This window comes from Podarcis liolepis (genome assembly GCF_965112155.1).
Source record: "Podarcis liolepis genome assembly, chromosome: 7".
Taxonomy (NCBI): domain Eukaryota; kingdom Metazoa; phylum Chordata; class Lepidosauria; order Squamata; family Lacertidae; genus Podarcis; species Podarcis liolepis.
Genome location: NC_139561.1, coordinates 54,593,198 through 54,616,302, shown reverse-complemented (window position 1 = coordinate 54,616,302; position 23,105 = coordinate 54,593,198). Strand labels below are relative to the sequence as shown.

At 44.3% G+C, this 23,105-nt stretch overlaps 1 protein-coding gene across 4 annotated transcripts; it reads left to right on the top strand.

The window, feature by feature from the left end:
* Positions 1-1,182: 1,182 nt before the first annotated feature.
* On the top strand, positions 1,183-22,510 carry KCTD19 (potassium channel tetramerization domain containing 19; the record flags this gene model as incomplete). Of its 4 annotated transcripts, none has more annotated exons than XM_083514935.1 (16): positions 1,183-1,284; positions 2,274-2,579; positions 5,150-5,300; positions 8,038-8,229; positions 8,523-8,654; positions 8,826-9,048; positions 9,614-9,774; positions 11,431-11,528; positions 12,773-12,915; positions 13,689-13,772; positions 14,802-14,907; positions 15,534-16,134; positions 18,306-18,500; positions 19,730-19,884; positions 20,251-20,352; positions 22,360-22,510. In XM_083514935.1, the coding sequence occupies 15 exons, from the start codon at positions 2,550-2,552 to the stop codon at positions 22,471-22,473; spliced, it is 2,487 nt and encodes an 828-aa protein (XP_083371061.1). In that variant the 3' UTR covers positions 22,474-22,510. The 4 variants fall into 4 exon arrangements, with proteins under 4 accessions (XP_083371061.1, XP_083371062.1, XP_083371063.1 ...); XM_083514936.1 differs by lacking the exon at positions 1,183-1,284 and adding an exon at positions 1,390-1,490; XM_083514937.1 differs by lacking the exon at positions 1,183-1,284 and adding an exon at positions 1,529-1,641.
* Positions 22,511-23,105: the final 595 nt, after the last annotated feature.

Genomic DNA, 23,105 nt, shown 5'->3' with positions numbered 1-23,105 from the left:
CTGTTCTGGAAAAAAATGGCAACTTGTAAATGTGTTTTGGTCTTTCCTACAGTTCTTAAACTGAAGTTTTTCACATATCAGAAAATTTGTTTATCTGATTTCTTTTAGCTTTGTATATTCTGACTGTGTGTGGGGGTGTGTGTGTTAGATGTAAAATATGTTGCTGTCATCCACAAGTATGAGTCCTATTAAGCTGCAACCCCTAAACCCCACTGTGGTAGAAAACAATAGTGCAAACTGGCACTAAACTGATAAAAATTAAAGAAATAACTCTCAAGAGACACAAGTCATAAGCAGCATTCAAATGAGGATCTCTTAGGATAGAGAAAATACTTTTAGAAGAGCTTCCATGGTGCACTAACGTTTCTTTTTATGCACTGTTGCCGCTAATCAAACAGGTTTCTGTAACCATTCAAAACCTGCAGAACCAGTTTATCTAGAGGCAAAGATGGTTTGGATGAGAACAGCGGAGGACCTTGGGGTCTCAATATTTAATTTAGCACCTCTTCCGCACCATTTGAAATAATAGTTGCAGTGCCCCCTAGGCTCCGCACCGTGTGAACAAACTGGTCAAACTCCCCTAAATCTGCCTCTGATGAGCATTTAGAAAATGAGAAGCAATTCTTTCAAATCAGATTCCATTCTCTTGAGTGTAAACACAAACTATCTAGCATTTTCTTTCTTTCTTTCTCTTTTTCTTTCTTTCTTTCAAAAAACGATTTATCTCTGTTTTCTTTTTAATACTGTACTTTTATTAGCTACTTTGACTGGCTGCTTTGAGAGAGAAGAGTGTGTTATAAATAGTATTAAAAACATAAAAAGGGAGGCAGGCAATCTGCCCAACACATTGAGTGGGCTTAAGGAAGTACTGAATTTGCTACTATAGGTTTAACAATATTAAATTCCCCAACCTGGTGCCAAGGGCAGAAAGCTGTAGAAGGCTCGTGGGATCACCCTTTTTATGTTAAGATCCCCTCACAACAAAACAAAGCTATTGCTTCACCCTAGCCTGGTTTTGCTTCAGTGCACCTGAGTTTCAGAAAAATCCCTGAAGTGGCCTCGTGCACTCAGCAAGGTACTTTGGCTACCCTGTCCCAAGGACCAGCACCGTCCCCGAAAGAAGCCCCTCCCCACTCAGTCCCCCTCTGAGTCCTCCTCTTGAGGCCCCACCGCGGAGTACTTGCCCCTCTCCTCCGCGCACTTATAGCGAGAAGTTTTCGCCAGGGCGGAGGGACAAGAGAAGAAGCCGGAAGAAAAAAGGGAGCCGTTCCGCATGGAACAAAAGTTCAGGGGAATTAGTTCTGTTTCACACATGCCTCCTACCCCACACTACCCTCCCGACCGGCCAGCTTTCCCTGGAAACGTCCGAATGCTCTAATGAAGTCGTGGACGGTGCCAGGCTATGAAAAGGAGCGCCCCTGAGCATGTGCAGAATATCCACACCCGGTGACCGAAGGGTCCCTTAACTCTGGAAGCAGCGAGGCTTGGAAGTAGGCTTGAGCTTGGCTGGGCCTAAGTAGCCGTGGTCGCCCGGCCGGGGAGGCTGCCCCATGGCGGCGCTGGGGGAGGGCGCTCCTTGGGGAGACCGAGCGAGGAGGCCCCTTCGCGCGCGCCCCCGGCCAGGCCTCTCGCTAGCTGGCGGTCAGTACCTGGCTGCAGCCCCCGCAGAGCCGGCTGCCGGCGAATCCAGGCCTCGCTCAGCGGCACCGCCACCGCCATGAGGCCGTCGCGCGTTGCCTGGCAACCCGGGCAAACACCGCGCGGCGGCGGCGGCGGAAGGCCGCGAGCCAAGGAGGCCGTTGAGCGGCCGCCGTCGCCCGGCCTTTGCTTTGCCCTGCTGGGCGCTCTGCCCCGTCCCCTCAGGATGGTCCTCCGCCCCTCTCTCCGACTGCCCAGCAACATGGTAAAGGGGATCCCCTCAGGAGAGCAGGGCAGAGAGCGCGGAAACCCCAAATGGGCCCCCTGTGCGGGGCTGGAACCGGGGGCGGGGGAGATCTCCCTCTACACACGCCCCCCCCCACACGGAGCGCGCTCTCCGCCCTTTTTTCAGCGCCAGGAAAGAGCGTCTCTGAGCATGTGCAGTTGGAAAGCATGCATCTTTCCTTGCCCCGCACTCGACAGCATCCTCGGATCCGAAGCATTATCGGAGAGGCTTCTTTTTAATATAGATTTAAAAAGAGCGGGTGGGGGAGGGGAATTCACTTGTGTGGTTATTTTAAAGGCTTAGGATCTGCTCTGAGCTTGTACTGGTTTCTCCCCCACCTTTCAATTAGGAAGAATCAGAAATAGTTTCTGAAGCTGAATCTTCTGAGGAAGAGCTGATTCACCTGAATGTCGGAGGCTGGTGCTTCTCAGTTCCCAAAAGCAAAATCGCCCAGTTTCCAGACTCTTTGATCTGGAAAGAGGTTTCGGCTTTGACTCAGAATGAAAACGTGCGCCTGTTCATTGACAGAGATGGTTACACCTTCAGGCATGTCCACTATTACCTGCACACCTCCAAGCTGTCCTTCTCCAGCTGTGCTGAACTGAATTTGCTGTACGAGCAGGCCATGCTTTTGCAGCTGACCCCACTATTGCAGGTACTGCCTTTCCTGGCTGTGGTTGAGAACATGCTCTATTGACTAAATAAGCTGTAAGCTGTCAAAAGGCTGATAAGTAGTAGATAGGTAGCCGTGTTGGTCTGCCATAGTCAAAATAAAAAGGTGCTACTGGAAGGAATTTTTTTAAAAGGCTGATAAGTTAGAGCCCAGTTTAATGGGAAAATTTCACAACAGTAGTTTCTTCTCTGGCTGCCCTGGAACTGTCTTTTTTGGACTGTGGAACACTTTATAGGGATGGTTGTGCAGCTCCGTCTGGCTGGGAAAGCAACTGCCTGTGTCAGTTGTACAAAAACCTTGGCAGAATTAGAAGCCAAAGCAGGGAACAGCTCAAGTTAGGCTTAACCATGGGTTTAGAATGTGGGAGCTCCATAAGAACTCACATGCTCCCAGCTTCATTTTACAACTGGGTTCTTTCCCACTACCTGTTTTTTGCCAGCCATAAGCTGCTGTGGCTTCTGGACTGGCAAACTACAGCTAATAATTTTCTTCACATTAATGATTTGAATCCCAATGTGAGTTTGTACACCCTGGTTTTGTGGCTAACTGGGTTTGCCAATTTTCATGTCTGGGTAGAGTGTGATGAATGACAAGCAGAATACAAAAGAAGGAATCTGCATGCAAGAGGAGAGAGGCCTCCCTCATGCCAAGCCATGGTTCAGTGTTACATCTGAATTATGTATTCAAGCAGGCAATCAAAGCACTGAGGCAGATGGAGCAAAGGCAATTAGATTGAGGAGCCTGAAGTCCAGGGAAACAGAAGCTCAAGAGAACAGTAAACTGGGAGTTCTGCTCTTGTCTAGGCAGAAGCCAAAGCAGAAGCTATTTATACCTGGCTTGGCCCATCTGGAGGCCTCTTTATGCCTGCTTCACTAATGGGACTGTTGTGGGATCACCCTCCCCACTTTCCTGTTGACTCTGAAGAGGACCCTGCAAGTCCTAAGCGTACTATGGAGCATGATCCCTCCCCATCCTGAGTTTTCCACTTCTAGCTCTACATCCTCTATGCATGAGATAGTGGATTGTGCCTCCTGTGTCAGTGTTTTAAACCAAACCTAGGTGATGAGGATTTACAAGACCCACCTCAGTCTTCAGCTGCTTGCCTGTCTCACTTTCAGGCAATGAAACAGAGGGCACCAAGACCAAAGGTTGGCTTTGTTCTCAGATGAGGCATCACGGAGAACATAGAGAGGGAAGGATGCCTATCAACAGGTGTGGGTGGGACCTGTCACATAGACATGTGGGTGCAAGCTGGTTGATGAAGAGCTTCAGGGCTACTTAAAGCTGTTTTTTTCCTACAAGGCACAATGAATTGGACAGCAACACCGATTCATCACCTTCTTAAATTACTCAGTACCCTCATTAAGGACTCATCCAGACTGCCTTTGTGCTGTGTTTCTAGGCACAGGTCTGGACTTTAAAGCTGCATGTCTGAGCGCTGTTGTTTTTTGTTCTGGCACTTTCCCCAGGAAAACCCACGTTTTACCGCTGAAATGGAACAAACAGCAATCAGGTTTTCCACATACTGTATTGCCATTTGTCCAATTCAATGGTAAAATGCGAGTGTTCCCAGATAAAGCGCTGGGACTAAAATAAACTGTTCTGACACAGTGTTTTAAAGTGTGGACGTGTGCCTGGAATGCACAGTGCAAAAGGAAGTCTGGATGAGCCTTATGACAGGTTATAATGGGTCAGCCATGAACTGTCTGAGTTGACAGTAATTTACACTTCTGAATAGGATACAGGTTATCTTTGCTAGGTTTCACAGGTCTGACACCCTTTATTAAAAACATCTATGGCAGATTCCTCCTAGGCTTCTCCTGAAGACAGAAAAATAAGTTGGTTCCACTGCCTACATTGCTGAGCTGATAAGCAGTTATGCTGTTTGTTGCAATCACTCCCTTCTTCACACAGTGCATAGTTAAACTATGGAACTCGCTCCCACAAGATGCGGTGATGGCCACCAACTTGGATGACAAGAGGAGTGGACAACTAAGCAGGACCTGAGTTGTTGCTGGGAGTTATAAGTGGGGAGAGCAGTGCTGTTGAGCTCAGGTTCTGCTTGCAGACTCCCTATAGGGGCATCTGATTGGCCACTATGGAAATAGGGTGCTAGCCCTCTGGGCTGAGCCAGCTGCAAGGCTCTTGTGTTTTTCTGAAGCCTCCCTAGCTGAGCCTCTCCAGATGCCACCTCAGGAAAAGGGAGAGAAGCTACCTTCCCTCTTCCTCCTTAGTCCCTCCTTAATGAGGGAACAGAAGCACATAAAAGGTTTGCCAAAGGGAAGCATCTTTATGAGCCTGAAAATAGCATCATATAGCTTAGAATAGCGCTTACATTGATGACGACGACCACGGGCTTATTAAAAACTTTAAGCTTTGCATTGCTTAGGAACTCTTACTTTGTACTGAAACAAACATCATTGATGGCAGTGCCGAAGGACAGTATCCTATGCGCACCATGCTGTATTGCAGCCCTCCTCTTTTAACGCTCCTATTATTTTTTTTAATACAATGAAAATTCATGCTTAAGAGATGTTTGCCTGTCTTAACAGACCTTAGACAATTTGAAGGAAGGAAAACATAATTTACGTGTCCGTCCTGCGGATATACCAATAGCTGAAAGAGCATCTATGAATTACTGGAGAACACGAAAATGTATCAGCAAGCCTTCAGAATTTCCTCTTAAAAGTCCAGCATTTACTGGTAAAAGTCCATTGTAAGCAACTACTTAAGGTTAGACAGGACCAAAATGACAATTGTAGTGATCATAAGCAAACATCTTGGATAATTTTTATAAACTTCCTCTGGCTTCATTCAGCCCACATGATGCCATGGATGGAGTGTGGGTTAAGCCCAGGAGATGTGGACTCCAAGCAAACTCAGTCATTGCTTATTTATATCTCCCCATCCCTCAGATACATTAACAGGACTACCTAAAATATAATATTTAATAACACATCACATGAATACATTAATATAAGCTTAAAGCAGCAGCCCTATAAAAGCATCAGCCAAAAAGCATAAACACCTAGGAAAACAAAGAAGCCTTTGCCTGGTGGCACAACAACTTCAGAGTGGTCACCAAGTGAGCCGTGGGGGTGGGGGAGACCAGTTCATAATGTCTATAACATTATTAGTGTTTCACATCGAATGTAACTGATCCATAGAAAGGACTCTATGAACTGAAAGCTGAAACTCTGTATGTACTTATGTTACCCAAGAAAATCTTCAGTAAAATTAAAAACAAAACCAGGCGCCATTGCTGAAACAGCCCATTTGCTGATAGCAACTGGCCATATCTCAGATGATGGGGGAACCCAGAGAAGGAACTCCAATGCAGATGTAAGTGTAGCGGCAGGTGAGGGGACAGGCCATCATTCAAGTACCCTGGCCCTACGTCAAGAAGGGCTTTACAAGAGAGGACTAGTGGTGCAAGATGCTTGCAATGACTCATTCCAATTAAGCCTAGCAGCTGTATTCCCAAACCTTCAGAAGCAACCCCAGGTGGCTAGGTGAGCAGATTACAGTCATTCACTTTCAGTTACAATCACATATCTCAGTAGGATTATAAAACGAGTTGATGTTGATGTTTAATTGTTTGGCTGCATTCCAAATCACTGTTCTTCCTTCTAATAAACTTTTGCCTGACATTAATTAGAGTGCTGCCCCTTGGGTCATTTGCTCTAGAATGAGGCTTGCTTTATTTTTCACTTGTCTGGGTTATGACAGGATAAGTAGCATGTCCGTGAAGGCGCTGAATGTGGTGTGTTTGTTTTTAAAGTCCTCTGGAGAGAAATTAGCAGTTGAACTTATGCACACTGCTAAGTTGTTTGTGACAAAACTCTTAATACAAATTTGTATAATTTTGTGAGAAACATCCCCTGAGAAACCAAACGGAAACCAAGTTCCTGTCACTTTTGGTCCCAGAGGCATGATAAAAGGCAGCAAGGCACAAGACCAGATTCATTTTGTCCCCTAGAGGTAGGAGGCTGAACTGAAAGTTGATGCTCATTGACAACAGAGAGTTGGGTCTGTTATACAGATACTGCCTTAGAGTCACTGGCACATATTCCTGTAATTGAGCAAAGTCAAGTGTTTTATTTACCCAGATGTCTTTTCAGCTGAATTGTTACTACTAATTGCCTTTCTTTTCTTAATTGTTTTCAATCTGTTTTTTTATATTATATATTATATATTATTTTTACTACATTTTACTGAGCTGGGTACATCATCCTGGGTACTTTGGTAATAAGAAAGGAGAGAGAAAATGTGTGTGTGAGATATATATATATATATATATATATATATGAATGAGATAATAACCAGTGCTATTTTTATAGAAAAAGAGGTGCTGGAGCTCACAATGAACTTCTGCCTTGTTCTCTTAGAATGGCAGTGGTTCCCTTCTGAGAGGTGCCAGAGCTTTATTTCCCTTCATTTTTACTGTATTTTTCGCTCTATAAGACGCACCAGACCACAAGTTTTTGGAGGAGGAAAACAAGAAAAAAAATATTCTGAATCTCAGAAGCCAGAACAGCAAGAGGGATCGCTGTGCAGTGAAAGCAGCAATCCCTCTTGCTGTTCTGGCTTCTGGGATAGCTGCGCAGCCTGCATTAGCTCCATAAGACGCACACACATTTCCCCTTACTTTTTAGGAGGGAAAAAGTGAGTCTTATAGAGCAAAAAATACGGTAATTCCTTTGTCACATTTACTAAGATTTCACTATTCCCTTTATTGAGTTTATACCCATTAAATATACTTCAGATTTGTAAACTGTATTATGGATTTTGTTTAAATCAAATGGTGTATAAATTTTATTAAATAAATTAATTAATTAACAATGACCCAGGCTAATCTTTTGGCATAGATAATCCCAAAGCTTGCTGAAGATCAACAACCATGTGAGGTCAACTATTTCTTTGTATTTAATTTGTTGGGTCTAAAAAAATGCAAATAGCATTAGCCAGCACAGATGATCATGAGCTTGGAATTTTTGCTCCCCTGCTTGCACCAGTGGAGAATTTCTTCTCAGTTACAAATACCAGCTCCAGATGAGGATTTTCCTACAGGACTACAGCAAGGAAAAAAGGTTAAGCTTGCTTCCTAGCCTGCTGGGATTCCTAGTGATTATCAGCTGCAACAGCTGGTGCTATTTGCATGGGATGTTGTGTGTAGCCTGGGGTCACACTTACGGTACATCAAACACTGGAAGCTCATTGTTTCCCCCAAAGAATCCTGGAAACTCGTTTGCTAAAGGGTGCTGGGAATTTTAGCTCCATGAAGGGTAACCTAAAATTCCTAGGATTCTTTGGGGGAAGCCATGTGCTTTCAGTGTATGGTGTGTGTGACCCCAGGCTCTGGATTCAGATTTCTAGTCCTTTATCTGCTGTCTCTGGTCTTCCTAGCTCCTTGCTGACATTCACTTTTTCTCCCTATTAGGATTACATGAGAAAGTCCCCCTAGGACTAATGGACACTCCGTTGCTAGATACTGAAGAAGAAGTGCATTACTGCTTTGTGCCACTAGACATGGTTGAAAAATATCCTTCCTTGGTCAATGATGACAACTTGCTGTGGCTGTCTGACAATGCTGTGCTGATAGAATGTGAAAGCAGCGAGTTTCGCTTCATAGGTAAGCCTTTTCCTTGAGGAAGACAGCAGCAGCAGTAGGCAACAAATAAACATTTCCTTCTATTTCATTTTTAAAATTATTATAACACCCTTTCTACTACTAATATGCTACCAGAGGCAGTCTCAGAACCACAGGTCATGTTGGGGCAAGTGGAATATGTGGGAGTAGGATGTGGGTTCAGGTTTGGTTTTGGTCTTGGTGCCCTGATGGGTAACCTTCAAGAGAGTGGTGAATGGGAGTGCAACCCTGTTGCTTTTGCTAGAACTTTGTGTTTTTCATTTTATAATTTCTAGCTAATTTTCTTCGCTCAGAGAAGATGCTTTTGCCCGACAACTTTTCCAACATGGATGCTCTGGAGGTTGAGGCTGAGGCACTGGGGATCCCCGAAGTCACAGAAGCAGTGAAGACCTACAAGAGGAACCCTGGTGTGGTTCTTAATTGCATCTTTCAGTGTAACTCATCTCTATATTAATAGATTTCAAAATAAAATGGGGATTGGGCCATGGGACTTTCACTGGATTAGAAAGTCAAGAGAGGTATAAAATATAATCAGGATTCTTAATTGTTCATTTCTCATTTGTACATTTCCCTTTTAGGAATCTACTCAGAGGGAACAGCTGACCTTCAAGGCGTTGTGAAAAGCACCATGAAGAAGCCACAAGCTGTTCAGGAAGCAGCAAGTCTCCCTTTGTTCCCAATGGCGCTTGGTCTCTTGGTCAAATATCCTGACTCTGCTCTGGGGCAGCTTCACATGGAGAGTACCCTGGATGGGAACAAGCTCTATATATCCGGGAACGGAGTTCTCTTTCAACATGTCATGTATGTCTTTTTGCACCAAAGCAGAACCAATTAGCTGTTAGTGTGCCTAAGACCACTGGGGTGAGGTGGGATAATTGACCTTGTACTATGCTCAAACTCAAAAGAGAGGAGCTTCTCAATTGAAATTGAAAAGAGCATGACTGGGTCTTTGAGCAATTGCTGTGCCCCTAGAAAAAAGGGGAATCATTGGTGGCTTCAAAATATGTAGGAAAATGCTTTGATCTTAATACATTTGACCATACACCTATTTGGTTTTACTTTCATGTACTTTGATGGCATTGTTTGTTTGATGGTTAATTTATATGATTCTTGAGCATGTTTGCATTCCACCAGCCTTAATTACTGTTCTTCAGGTGCACAATTGCAGTTGAAGGTTTTAGGCACACTGAAGTTTCTCTTAGTTGTCTAATGAATCTGATTTAAATAAAATTGGGAGTTGGGGTGGTGGTGGAGAGAATCCATGTGTAGCCAAAATAGTAGGAAAGAAATCAAATGGATATCTTTAAAAAAATGCAAAAATAGATAAAGTAATTTCTTCTAAGTCTATTCCCCCTTTTATCCAAAGGAATTGGTTAGGCACTTGCAGACTCCCACTTATACGGAAGATGTCTGAGCTTCCTGAACTCTGTGCCTATTTGGATCAAATGGATATCATATATGAGCCAATGAAGGATGCCATGAAAACTTTTCTAAAACAAAAGGCACCTTTAGAAACCGGAGGAAAAGGTAAGTCAGCTGTTACTAATTTGACCCTTCTTATTGAGTTTTAAGGGAGGGAACAATGTCTTTTTAGTAATGAACAACATGGAATATTGAAGCTATAAAAGAGCAGAATATGAAACGTTAAGTTTGAACCAATGGTTGTTACAAAATAAGTAGTCATTCCCCACAATGTGTTTATTGTCACTAACATTGCAAATTACTTTATAAGGAATATCATTGCATTTTATGTCCATAATACTCTGATTTACAATTATAGCAGCTCAATCAGAATTCCACACAAAAGTATATAACTGCATGTAACTGTAGGGATGTGAAGGCAGTCTGCCAGGTGTGCTCAGGCACACCCCAATGCTTAAAAATAAACCACTGCATATTCTCCAAGAGACCTCGGGGAATATGTGTATCTTGTCAGCATTTGGCACATTCTCCAGGTGATATGCATAACCTCCAAGACACATCAAAGAAAGTGCATATTTTAGCAGAATTGTGTACACTGCATGTTTTGTGCATATCTTGAGAGCTATTATACATTCTCTGAGCAATATGCATTATATCCAAGAACATGCACACTTCAGCATAATCAGATTCTTGCAGTGTACAAGTAACCTCAGATAATCTGCAAAAAACAGCAACCTAAGTAGGGACTTTAGTGGACTGTCTGTAAGCACTGGCAGAGGAACAGGGGTGCGGGGGGAGTGCACCACCCCTGGTGGCACTATCCCTGTGGGGTGCCATCGTGGCTGCCCCCTCCCTGTGCTGGGCGCCACACCCCCAGGTCGTGTGCCAGCCATGCCCCCCACCTGCTCTCCGCCGCCCACCTTGCCGGAGCTTGAAGCTCCGCCACTGGCTGCAAGTGATGTAAGTGATAGCTGGCAACTGTGATGATTAAACTGAAGTTATTCTGCATATATATGCAGCAACTTTCTACACATAAGAACCCTTCTGGATCAGACCAAAGATGCATATAATCTCACATCTTTTTCTCGCAGTGGGCAAGTAGATGCTTCTTGGAAGCCCACAAGCAGAGGAAAAAAATGTTCCATTTGGATTCGTTCAAAGAGGCTCCCTGTAACTACTGATCAGTGGTTACAGCGAGCCCCTCTGAATGCATTCTCACAGCTGATTGGTGGTTACAGTGACCTTCTTTGAACTTTGGCAGGTGGCAGACACCTAATGTCAGGTGATTTACTGCTGTCAAAATTGGTCCACAGTGGTAAAATTGGGAATCAGGCCCACTGGCTAGATCTAATTCCGTAATCTAGTTATAAACTTTCTGCCACAGTGTGCTGAAGTAAGACTAGAGCAAATTTTGACCTGCAACTGCAAAGGAGTCTTTGTAAGCATTTATAGAAGTGAGCAAAAAATGACATTATGTTGAGTAATTGGCAATATGTGCATGAATGCTGAGCTGTAGGTTGGCATGGCTGTGATTGCCCATGGGCCAGCTGAAAACTGCCCTGCTCTAAGGGCAAATGGTGGGGAAACTTGCTTGAAAACTTGCTTTTCGAGTTCAGTAGATTATCTGCAGCTCCTTGCATGGGCAAAACATTTGTATATGAGCTTGAAATAGGGAGTGATTTTGTGGATCAAGGGTGTTCACCACATTGACAAAAGCAGCAATGCCTTTAAAATTGCATTCTGTTTCTCTTTCACATGCAGGCTGGGCAGCAGGACTAACAGTCTTTTCACTCCATCATATTGTCAAAGTGTATGTGGGAAGTCACTGGTACGCAACTTACTTGCAAACATTACTGAAGGTACAGTTCTTAAGAACGTGTGACATTGCCTTTCTTGCCTTTTGATAGTCTGAACCTTCAGGCCAATTTCCTAAAAGCACTGAGGTGCTTGCACTGAACTGTATCAGCAGACTTGTGGGAGGTGGCACTAGACTTCATTTCTGCTAGCGTTTTAGCATGAAAGGTTCTGAGCTCACCTTGTCACACGCTTGCTTTCTATGGGCATCTTTTAACATGTCCCCCTCCCTACATCCTAGTGGAATAGTTCATATGAACACCTGAAGCTGCCTTATCCCAAGTCAGATCATTGGCCTGCTTGGCTTGGTGCTCTTTACTTTCCCAGCAGCTTTCCAGTGCTTCAGGTTTAGTCTCCACCATCTTCAGTTTAAAGGGTTAGTTAACTGGTGATGAGAGAAGACTCTTCTCTGCCTGAGATAGTGCTGGAGAGACAGCCAGAGAAAGCTACAAGGAAGAAAGCTTCATGGCATACAAATAATCCTTAACTGGATATGCTGGAGATTAAACCTGGGACTTTGCAGGCATACTTGATAATAGTGTTACAGACTAGCACACAGACTGAAGGTAATTCACACCTCTACAGTACATGCTTTATTTACACATATATACAACCTGTGTCTAGACCGAGAGAGCACAGAACATTCATATCCCAAGAGGTTCCTGTTCTTCCCACTGCTGCAGCCTCATATTCCAAGAGACTCCAACATCCTGTCTGACCTTCTCTGCAGCATAAAATGGACTGCTTGCCTCATGCTCTAGCCTACCCATCCCTGCTGCCTCAGCTTGCAAAAGGGACACTTTTCCTGTTCACTTACCTCATTGCTCACAGCATTTCTGCCCCTCCCTCCTGAAACTCTGGACTTTTGTCTCTGCTATATCTCGCCTCAAGGAGAGGCTTTCACCATTTTCTGTCGGGCCCAGAGTGTGTGTGTTATTGGCCTTCTTAATGGATTAATGGCTCAGCTTGACTCATTAGACTAACTAAATCCAGGGTTTCCTGTGTTTGGCCCAGTTTAATCAAACTTTGATTAATTATAACTTTTACTAAATCCAAGAGTTATGAGTGGTTTCTGCTCACAAACTCTGGCACCCGGAACCTATAATAATACATTTTCCTTGTGGAGTAGAAAAGTTGTAAGGGTTGTTTCATTGTGGGTGAGTGTGGGCAAAAGAGGGCTGCTTTCTCTTTTAAACAAGTTGTGCTTCTGTTCTTCTTTCTGGCGTTGGTTTGTTTGTTTTTTTGCCAGTTTCCAGAGCTGCTGTCAAATAGCAAAAAGGTGTATTGGATTACTTATGGTCAGGCTCTCCTCATCCATGGAGATGGACAAATTTTCCGACACATCCTTAACTTCCTTAGATTTGGTAAACTCTTCTTGCCTTCTGAATTTAAGTAAGTGAAATGGTTGCCATTTCCTGTGTTCCTAACATGGTCAGGTCATGATTAATGCAGCCTTCTCAACCAATGCAGGACAGCCACATGGGCTTTGTCAATTGGAAGTTTATGCTTTGGCAGAAGTGGTCTTTGGGTGGAGGGGCTGCAGCAAGTCCTCCGGCAATCTTAAACTCACAGCCACTATTCAGTGCCATCCATCAAGGGAAATTGGCCTAGGCATGTCCCATCTGGATGCCTCCTTCCTGTTAGACAGAGAGTGGAATGCTGGCTACTTCTCATAAAAGTCCATATTCTGGTGCTGTGTGAGGGATACATGTAGTGCTGTCCTGTGGAGGTGCCAGTTTCCATCTACTCTGCTTCCAGCTTGGCACTACAAAGGAACTGAGGTGGAGCCTCCTCTGTTTGCTCAAGTCTCTTCAGCTGTATCATGTGATCCCGCCTGATCTGGATAGTGGGTGGAAGATATAACAACACACTGGGCCAGTGCGGACTTTCATAGTAAATAGCCAATGTTCCATTTTGACTCACACCCAAGATTTGGTGTGAGTTTGTAGCAGAGTGTAAGGAGGAGAAACCTGTTAGCTCTTGAGGGAACATGTGCCACCCTGATATTTTAAGATGAGACATGAGCTTCAACACGCTTTTTAGAGCACCTGTATTTGAGTTGCACAGTTTTGTTTATTGCCAATAATGTTTTTACAAAGTTTGACAGGGCTCTCTGTGCACTTGATTTGCATAAACAAGCCTTGAGTTTTGTTTCTAATTGTCAGAGAATGGTCTCTGCTGTGCCAGGAAGTGGCCGCGTATCAGATCCCTTCTCTTGTCGAGGCTCTTCATCAATATGACACATACAGGTATCCTCAGTTTCTTTCTCCTTTATCTTTTAAAAAATCACGTATCAACCAGTGATGTTCAGGGGGCATGAGAACTCCCTCTGGGTGGACGATAGGCCAGAATTACAGCAATCCAAAGCACATCTACGAGCCCCTTCCCTATAGTTGTTTGTCCCTGAATGGTAAACAGCTGGGAGGCAGTTTTAAGCAGGGGTGGGGAGTTTGGTAGGAAACAGTCTTTTATCCAACCCCGCCCCCTGGCCAACCTCCTGAATGGGATGTTTGTTGCATCAGCACTGTCAGGCACAAAACCCCCTGCTTTTAAGAATGAGAAGGCATCAGTACAATGAGGAGGTTTTGGAGGAGAGATTCCTTGATCTATGTAATTCATATTCCAACTTTCTTGCAGTATAGGTCCCAAGGCAGCTCACAGTACAAGTTAAAACAAATTACTGCTAAAAATACACAGTATTGACACAAAATTGTCATGACATGCCTAATTTTATAAACTTCTATTATGGTGCCTCTTACTCACCTTTTCTCCAAACTAAAAAGTCTTAAACATTACAACCTTGCCTCGTAGGGGAGTAATGCTGCACCCGTTTCTCAACTTTGCAATAACTTTTTTGAGGTGAAGTCACTAGAACTGTACGCAGTATTCCAAATTCAGTTGCACCATAGATTTAGATGATGGCATTATAATATCAGCACTTTTATTTCCAAATCCTTTCCTGATTATTCCTAGCATGGAATACATCATTTTCACAGCTGAAGCAGACTAGGTCAACATCTTCATCAAACTATCCACTAAGGTCTCAAGGTCTCATTTTTCCAGGAACTGATACAGCCAACTCCTCCTCCTCTTCCTCTAGCTTTTGCTCACAAACTGCTTGAAATTTCTACTTTCCCTCTCCATTTTTTCAATGTCTACATCTTAATACATTTTGAAGATGCAGGCAATATTCTTAAATACGGAGGCAGGCACACTACCTCCAGAGCCATGGCTGACTTCACAGATGATTCTTGTAATGTGAAATGTTTTATTTACAGGTTATGGGTGCAACAACAGGAAGCTCAAAGAGCAGCTTTTCCATTTAGAAGTCTTGAGATTGCAGTGCCAGAGAAAGAACAAGAGTCTGGTGAAGAGACTCAAAATGTAAGGTTATTCTTCACTCAATGTTATCATTAAGAACATAAGAAGAGCCTGCTGGATCTGGCCTCTGACCCATCTAGTCTGGCTTCCTGCTCCCACTGTGGCCAACCAGATGCCTGTAAGAAACCCCCAAGCAGGACCCAAATACAAGAGCACTCGCCCCTCAAATGGTTTCCAGTAATTGGCATTCAGAAACAAACAAACCTACCTCCATCCATGGAGGCAGAGCATAACCATTGTGGCTAGTAGCCATTGATAGCCTTACCCTCCATGAATTTGTCTAACCCTCTTTTAAGGTTGTCCAAGTTGGCAGTCATCCCTGTGGTTTAGAATGAGTGTACCTTACAAACCTCTAATGTTTAACTGTCTTAACTTTCTCCCAATCATTTCTGGAAGGTTCTATAATCCTCAGCATTTCTCAAAGAGCCCAATTTATTATTCACCCTCCAAAGATACAAAGCTGCCACACCTCATAAAATTATAACAGAATCCTGTTATATTGCTTCTAAGGGAACTCTGATATTAAAGCAGTTGGAAAACAGGATACACTGACACTGCCAAATTACACTCTATCTTAGAATTTTAATGGAAAATTTCCCTTTTCTCTTTTCTTTTCTTTTCTTTTTTAGCACTCCTATATTGCTGTGGATTTAGATCAATGTGCCAATAGCTGGAATATATCTAGAAATACACAAGACCTGGAAGAAAGAGACAGAGTGAATGAAAAGTCCCCCCACATTTCCCCAGCCAAGGGATCAAAGCGAAGAAATAACTGGGATGGATATAGCCAGTCCACAGATGGGTGGGACAGTTCCTGCTGTTTCAGACAGCCTGAAAGGAAAAGAGGAGCAAAAGGCAATTTAAGCAAAAAACCGGAAAACAGAGACACTCCCATCCAGAAGCTCATTTCCCTAGTGCAGGGATGGGATATGGCGAACTATCGGTGCAGTGAAGCCCAGCAGGTGGGAACATCCAATGGTGTCAAAGTGGCTGAAGAGCCTGAAAGGAGAGTACCTTGTAATTTCCCACCAGCCACTTGCTTTGGGGTCACCAGTCCTGAGCTCACAAGTAATGGGCAGCTGCCAAAAGCTGGGCAGTGCCTGCTGGGCATCCCGGCTTCTGAGGCATGGCTTGTCAAGATTGGAAGACAAAGCATTTCTGAGGAGGTTTCTTCAGCGGCTGAAAATGTTGCAGCCAAGGAATTGAGTGGCCAAAAAGAGAGAGATAAAGGTGAGTGAACACCTGAATTTGATGCTCGTAAATTAGCGCTCTCTGAGGATGTCAGGAACAAGGAGTGCCCTCCTCTCCCCCCCCCCAAGCAGGGGTTGCTGGGACCTTTCCTTTCTCCTTGCCCCTTCTGTCTATACATAATGGCTTCTTGTTCAGCAGACATGTGGTGTTAGTGATCAATCACCTCTTTATTCATGATGGAGAGGGGTTGGTGTAGAAGCAGGTGGGGTGGATATTATCTCATTGTCATGGTGAAGTTTGGTCTTGCAATGATTACTCCTGTCTTCAGCGGTGGGGGGCCTCTGCTGGTCCACCCTTGGAGGCTGATGGCTTTAGGGGATTTTTCATTGGGCAGAGCAATTGATCCTATTGAGGCTCTTGTTTCGTTGTGGAACAGTGAGATGACTGGGGCCTTTGACACAATTGTTCCAAAAGGTCCTCTTTGGCACTGTGGAGACCACTCTCTGGTACTGAAGAGCTGTGGTTGATGAAGCAGGCTGGATGAAGACTGGAATATAAGTGACAGAAATCAGTGCTATAAAAAGAAAAAACGAAAGAGGAAAACAGTGAATAACTTCTTCTCCTGCAAGGAGCATCTAAGGGGAAAATCTACATGATTGTTGCTCTGTGTTGAACAATTAGAGGTAGAAGCTGCAAGTCATCTGCCTCTGTGATGTTGCTGTTTCGAAAACCCACTTGGGCAGGATCTGTTCTTTAATTGCTTATGGAGTTCCATGAACTGGTTGCAGGGATCTTTAAGGGATTAAGTCTCTAACGTTTGTATGCAGAAAGAGGAAGGTTAGCTATTTCGTCAGTTGTTCTTCTGCTTGTTCCGAGGCTTCTGCAAGTTCATGCAAGCTCCACGGTTGCCATAGAGGGCTTATTTAGCTGATACTTTGCCGTGAAAAGTTGCTTGAATTGTTCAGGACTGGGCTATTCATATCTGAATAGCTTCATATTTATTTATTTTAGGGGCTTTTATCTCATACAATGAAGAACGTAACACACCCATCAAACAGCATAAAAAGAGTCAAAAATTGGATGGTGAAGCATAAATAAAGGCCTGTGTGAACAGGTGTGCCTTAAGTAGGCAATTGAAAGAAACTACTGATGATGCCTGCTTAATATGAATAGGCAATGAGCTCCAGGCCAAGGTGCAGGCACACTGAGTTTCCTTTGAAAACATGTGGTGTCCTTCATAGTGCCTCTATGCTGGGCCGCTATGAGGGGCAAGATGGTCTCTCAAGCCAGCTGTTCCCAAAGAGAGGTCCTCTTATGGATCAGTAACTGGTTAAGAAATAGGAAGCTGAGAGGAGGACTAAATGGATAGGCCTCCCAATGGAGGGATGTAGAAAGTGGGCTCCACCAAGAATTGTGACTGGGGGTTGTGTGTTTTACTTTGTTCACTCTAGAGTTAGGGATGAACAGTGAGGTTGCCAAGTTTGCTGGTGGTACCAAATTGTTCAAAGTGTTAGAATAGAAGAGGCTTGAGAGGAGCTGTAAAAGGAAACCAATTCATAGCTTAGCCTAACCCCAAAACTGAGTGAATGGGCAATAAAATGGCAAATGAAATTAAAAACAAGTGTAAATTGATGCATGTGGGATCAACACCCCCACCTTAATTTCACTTATGCTCAAATAGAACCAAAACTGGGGGTCACTGATGAAGAATGAGACCTTGAGGTTGTAGTGGACAGCTTGATGAAGGTGTTGATTCAGTGTATAGCAGCTGTGGAAAAAGGCAAATTCCACGTTAGAGATGATAAGGAAAGGGATTGAGAATAAAACTACCAAATATCATAATGCCATTGTACAATTTCATGGTGAAACCACCATGGACTTAGTGTGTATAGTTCTGGTTACACCTCAAAAAGTATATTGAAGCACTGGGAAAGGTACCAAAAAGGTAAAAGGGATGGAGCAACTGTCCTATGAGAAGAGTTACACACCTGGCACTTTTTAATTTGGGGAAAAGTGAATAAGAGAGAATGTGAAAGAGGTGTGCACATGCTGTGGCATACATGGAGTGTAGAACTGGCCACAGAATGGTGCCTCTTTGCCTTCCATGTCTAATACGACTTCCTAAATTCCATTGGTAGATGCAAGTCAGGATGCAACATCTGATAACTCTTTATATGCCATGTTAACAATTTTTACCCATTTCTCCCCAGGGACACTCCCTGAACAAAGCAGCAGTGCTATCATGGATGAGCCCCATGGGGACACTGGCTTGATTCTTAAAGTGGAGCATCCTCCAATTGTGGCTTGTGATGGTTCCTGCTCATCTCATGAAAGCAGCATTCTCTACAGCACACACCTGGAGGACATGAAAGTAGCTAGTGGCCTAGCACACCCCATGGCCAAAGGTACTGGGCATGGGAAGGAGATATAAAGAAGGGGCAGGGCTGAAGGGAAAGGGGGGGAGGGACTCCACCCTCAAAAAATAGAACCCCCCCGATTCTGTACCCAGAATCTTCACTATTTCTCCTTGCAAAATGAGAAATTGCTGTATATTTTGGCAAGAAGCTCCCACTCTTGGAACCATTCCCGTAACAAAGATCTTGCCCTGTTGAGTTCAAGAAAAAAAAATGGTTATATTGTGAAGGCCTTTTCTATTGTATTTCAGTGGGGTAATGGTGCTTCTTGAACATCAAATAATGCTACAAGTAGAGACTAGCTCTGAGCTGTATAGAGTTGTGTCCAATAATACAATTTGGTGAGACTATTCAGTGTATCTGGGATTTTCTTCTTGGGCAGTTTGGTTAGTGAATGTCATGGAACTTGCATCTTGCTTAAGTCCCATGAGAGTGACCTGCTCTGCTAGGCCCCATATGCTGCTGCAGTTGCTCTCTTCTAGATGCCCACATGGTTGGATTGTTGCCATCAGTCAGCAGTGTGGGTTGCTGAGTAAAACAGCTTTGTCTTCAGGCAGATTATGCTAGATTAATGGTCTTCAACCAGTGGGCCAGGAGCCACGACTGGGCTGCGGTTTGATTTAAGGAGGGACACAACAGCAGCAGCACCATGCAACGATTTGACTAAAATATGAGAAATGGCTCCCTAAATGCATATTTTGGTTAAAAATAAAAGTAACATAGAAATATGCTTTATAGTAGGGGAAATTGCTTTGCAAAAATATTAGGGGGAAATGTATGCATTGGGAGAAATTCACACTACAATGCTGTTGAATTTTTATTATTTTTATTTTTTTACAAACAGATAAGGAAATATAGAGAACCGAATTTAAAACTGAAAAACTGAGAGAAATAAAAATTGACAGGATCCCCTCTTCCTCACAATTCCAATTTGCCTTGGGTAGTTTTGCAGTGGCACTAGAATACTTGTGGATTGTGCTGTGACTAGCTGGATCTGTGGTGAACCAAGGATGTGACTCCTTGGCCACACTGAGTTACAGGGCCAGGCAGAAACCATGGGAGGTGGTGCCACCAAGTCAGAAACAAATTGCCCCAAAGCCAAACAAAGATCCAGTCTAGGCGGTGCCATTTTTGTACTCAAGAGGGTGATTGAGGGAGACACTGAAGGGCTGGCAAAGAAATGGGTGTTGATAGCACTCCCTAATTCTTTCCGCTTATAGATATTGTCTTTCTGAGCTTTCCATTGTCACAAGAGGAGATTTTTTATGCCCGAAAGTGCCACTGCTTTCTCACCGATGTCATCTTGGATTCCATAAGGCAGAAGGACCCCAAGAAAATGACTGCCAAAGTCGAGCTGCTTGTGCAGAGGCTGTGGGTAAGAAGACAACATGGCTGCTCTTGGGTTTATAGAGGTCTTGGGTGCCAATCCCAAAACCATGTGGCCTATTGGCACAAGCTCTGCTCGCCTAGGGCATATCACCTGCTGAGACCTCCTTCCTAGTCTAACAGCTTGACTGTGAGCTCTGGGAATATTTGGAGACCACCAAAAGGCAATAAGCTTTGCCCTGCCCTCATGTCTCCCTTCTTCTAAGGCTTCTGCAGAAGAGAGTGGAATCCTGCAGCCATTCCTGCCTGCCTGGTCCTGGTCCTTCACCTCCCCTCCTCCCTCACAACCCTGTTAACTGCTCTTCTACACAGTTGGCTTTGGGAAATGGTTGTTGTGTGCCCTCATTTCTTGCAGAGCCTAGAGATCACAGCTAAGGAGTTTGTGGCTGACTTGCTGAATGTGGCACCCTTTAAAGCAGATAGTCATGCTTGTGAGAAGTTACTGAAATGGATTGAAGTAAGTGCGAACTATTGATTTGCTTCCTTTTGTAGTGGAGGACAGGGACTGCTGCTGACCCAGAAAGACCAGGCTCTTGCTGCTTGCTTTGTGACTTCCTCCATTTGATTGAACAGAAGGGCTGTGGGGGGGGGGAGGGAGAGCCTTGGAACCCACAGTGTCAGCTTGGATAACAGGTTAATGTTTGAGCAGAGCTGAGTGAAATTTGCAGGCATAGGAGCTCATTCTGAGGATATGAACTCTGCCAAATTGGTTTAGGATTTCACTTTTACGGAGTGCTTACTTTATACCATGAGTGTTCTTTAAAAGACAGCTTCAACAAATGTCTGTCACTTTTATTTCTTAGAAGAACTGGATGAAATTTGAAAGTCTAAATGTCAGGTAAATGGGTGCAGGGTTTTTTTATTTTGGCAAGGAGAATGTTCAATAGATTTATTGCTTTATTGTTTGGTGCCCAGCCACACTTCCCCTGTGGGCCTCTGTAGCTTCTGTTTACGCAGTGTAGCTTTGGAGCGGTCGTAAAGCAATTAGCAGAATTACACAGCGTCTGTGTGTCGAAAGGGCAGTAAATAAGTCCAGACATTTCTTCTATCCCAATATCTCTTTATTGGAAACAAAATAGCGTATTTACAGTCCACAACAGCCATCAGTCTGTAGCTGCATTTTCTCTGCCTCCTCTCTCTCTCTTTGCAGCGGCTGAACTGAATGCTTTCGATTTCCACTCAGTTCACAGCATACCAGTCCTGGCTTACTTCCCTTGTAAGCCCGTCTCCTCAAGCACGAGGCATAGAAGGTTAACCCTTCACTACACCCAACAGGGAACATGTAAAGTTTCCTTTTTTTAAGGATCCCTTTACCCTATGGGGCCCTCATGCCTCCTCCTCAAAGCCCAGTGCCTTGCTTACCTGGTTTTGGGAAGGTGGCATGAGGGCTGGTATGTGTGTGTGTCAAATGTTGCTGAGGGCCACCAAAAAAAGCCTGCGTGCTGGACCACCGTGCGCTAGCTAGGGGAACAGGTGGAGAAGGTGGCCAGTAAGCCTGTTGTTCTGCTGGACCATCCACATCTTGGAGTGTCCACTCTCTTGTCCACTAACCAGTGTTCCTGGGGAGATGCTGTGGAGGGCAGACATTGGTTCAGGAAGTGGGGACAGATACCATCTCCTTGTTAGTTGTGATCCTCAAGCTGTTCTTGGAGCCACAGGGCCCTTGAATGCTGCCAAAGCCAGCCACAAAGAGCAGAGAAACGGCTTGAGATCTGTTTCTTCTGTGACCCTCCCAAAAGCACTTGCGATTGGAAGTAAAAAATAGCTCCAGTAAAAGCATTTCCCAATTCAAAACAGAACTGCATATCGACTCCCCTCCCTCACCCCTCCACCCTCTCTAGCATTTCCCATTTTTGCAGACGTTGAGGTACAAAATGTATCAGATTAGTTGGATGGGAAGTAAAAACACCCTTCCAAGGCTTTGAGGTGGTTCTGATGCTTGGGGGACCGGTTTGCTTTGACACAGACTGTTTTGAAATAACTTTTGATTCTCAGGGAGTCTGAATACCTCTGAAGCAAAGGGAATCACCTTGGATTTGTGCCTCATTGAAGATGTTTGCGCACAATTACTAAATTGCATTCAACCTTTTCATGCCCGAGTCCATCTTTAATCCTGACCTGCAGTGGAGGGAGTAACTTCTAAATTTTAAGCATGTGTCTCCTGAGGAGTTTGGGTGGCCTTCTATCTGGACACACACACTTCAGCCAGTGATGCTTTGGGATCTCAAATTTCAGTGGCACCCTGTGTGACAGAAAAAATTGCTGACCCCCCCACCTCTCACGCTCTGTTCTACAGCATTGTTGTGGCGCCCCCTGCAGCATGGCTGAACCAGTTGCACTACCCTGAAAGCGCCTCTGCTTCAGCTCTGAGTGTTTGGCAGCTGGTTCAACAACAAAGCCCTGAAGGGGGAATGTCATTGCCACTCCTTGAGCTGTTGCTAGCCTATTTGTTTTTCCCTTTCAGTTTACTCTGCCATTTGCCTGGAAGTACAGTTGCTGCATTGACCTGCTGATAAAAAAAGGTTACTTTCAATCACTCTCTCATTTTGTCATAGGGAAATATTTACAGAAACCTTAATAAAACTGAAATCCTTTGTTTCCTCCGTCCAGATAAATCGGCTGCTCCCTTCATGTGTATCTATTTAACTGGCAACAGGAGCCATGTAGAAACTTAGTGGGGGTATTAAAGTGGCACACAGGGAGAAGTGCTAAATTCTCTGCCCACAGAGCAGGGGCTTTCATTTGCCTGCACTGCTGTCTGAAGTGATACAGTTCTGAATTCTGCTACCTTAGTGAGTTGCTCTGTGTAATGTGTGAAAGAGGACCAAGAGACAGCGTGTCCAGAGGAGGGCAACCAAAATGGTCAAAGGCCTGGAAACGATCCCGCATGAGGAACAGCTAAGGGAGCTGGGCATGTTTAGCCTGGAGAAGAGGAGGTTAAGGGGTGATATGATAGCCATGTTCAAATATATAAAAGGATGTCACATAGAGGAGGGAGAAAGGTTGTTTTCTGCTGCTCCAGACAAGCGTACACGGAGCAATGGATCCAAACTATAAGAAAGAAGATTCCACCTAAACATTAGGAAGAACTTCCTGACAGTAAGAGCTGTTCGACAGTGGAATTTGCTGCCAAGGAGTGTGGTGGAGTCTCCTTCTTTGGAGGTCTTTAAGCAGAGGCTTGACAACCATATGTCAGGAGTGCTCTGATGG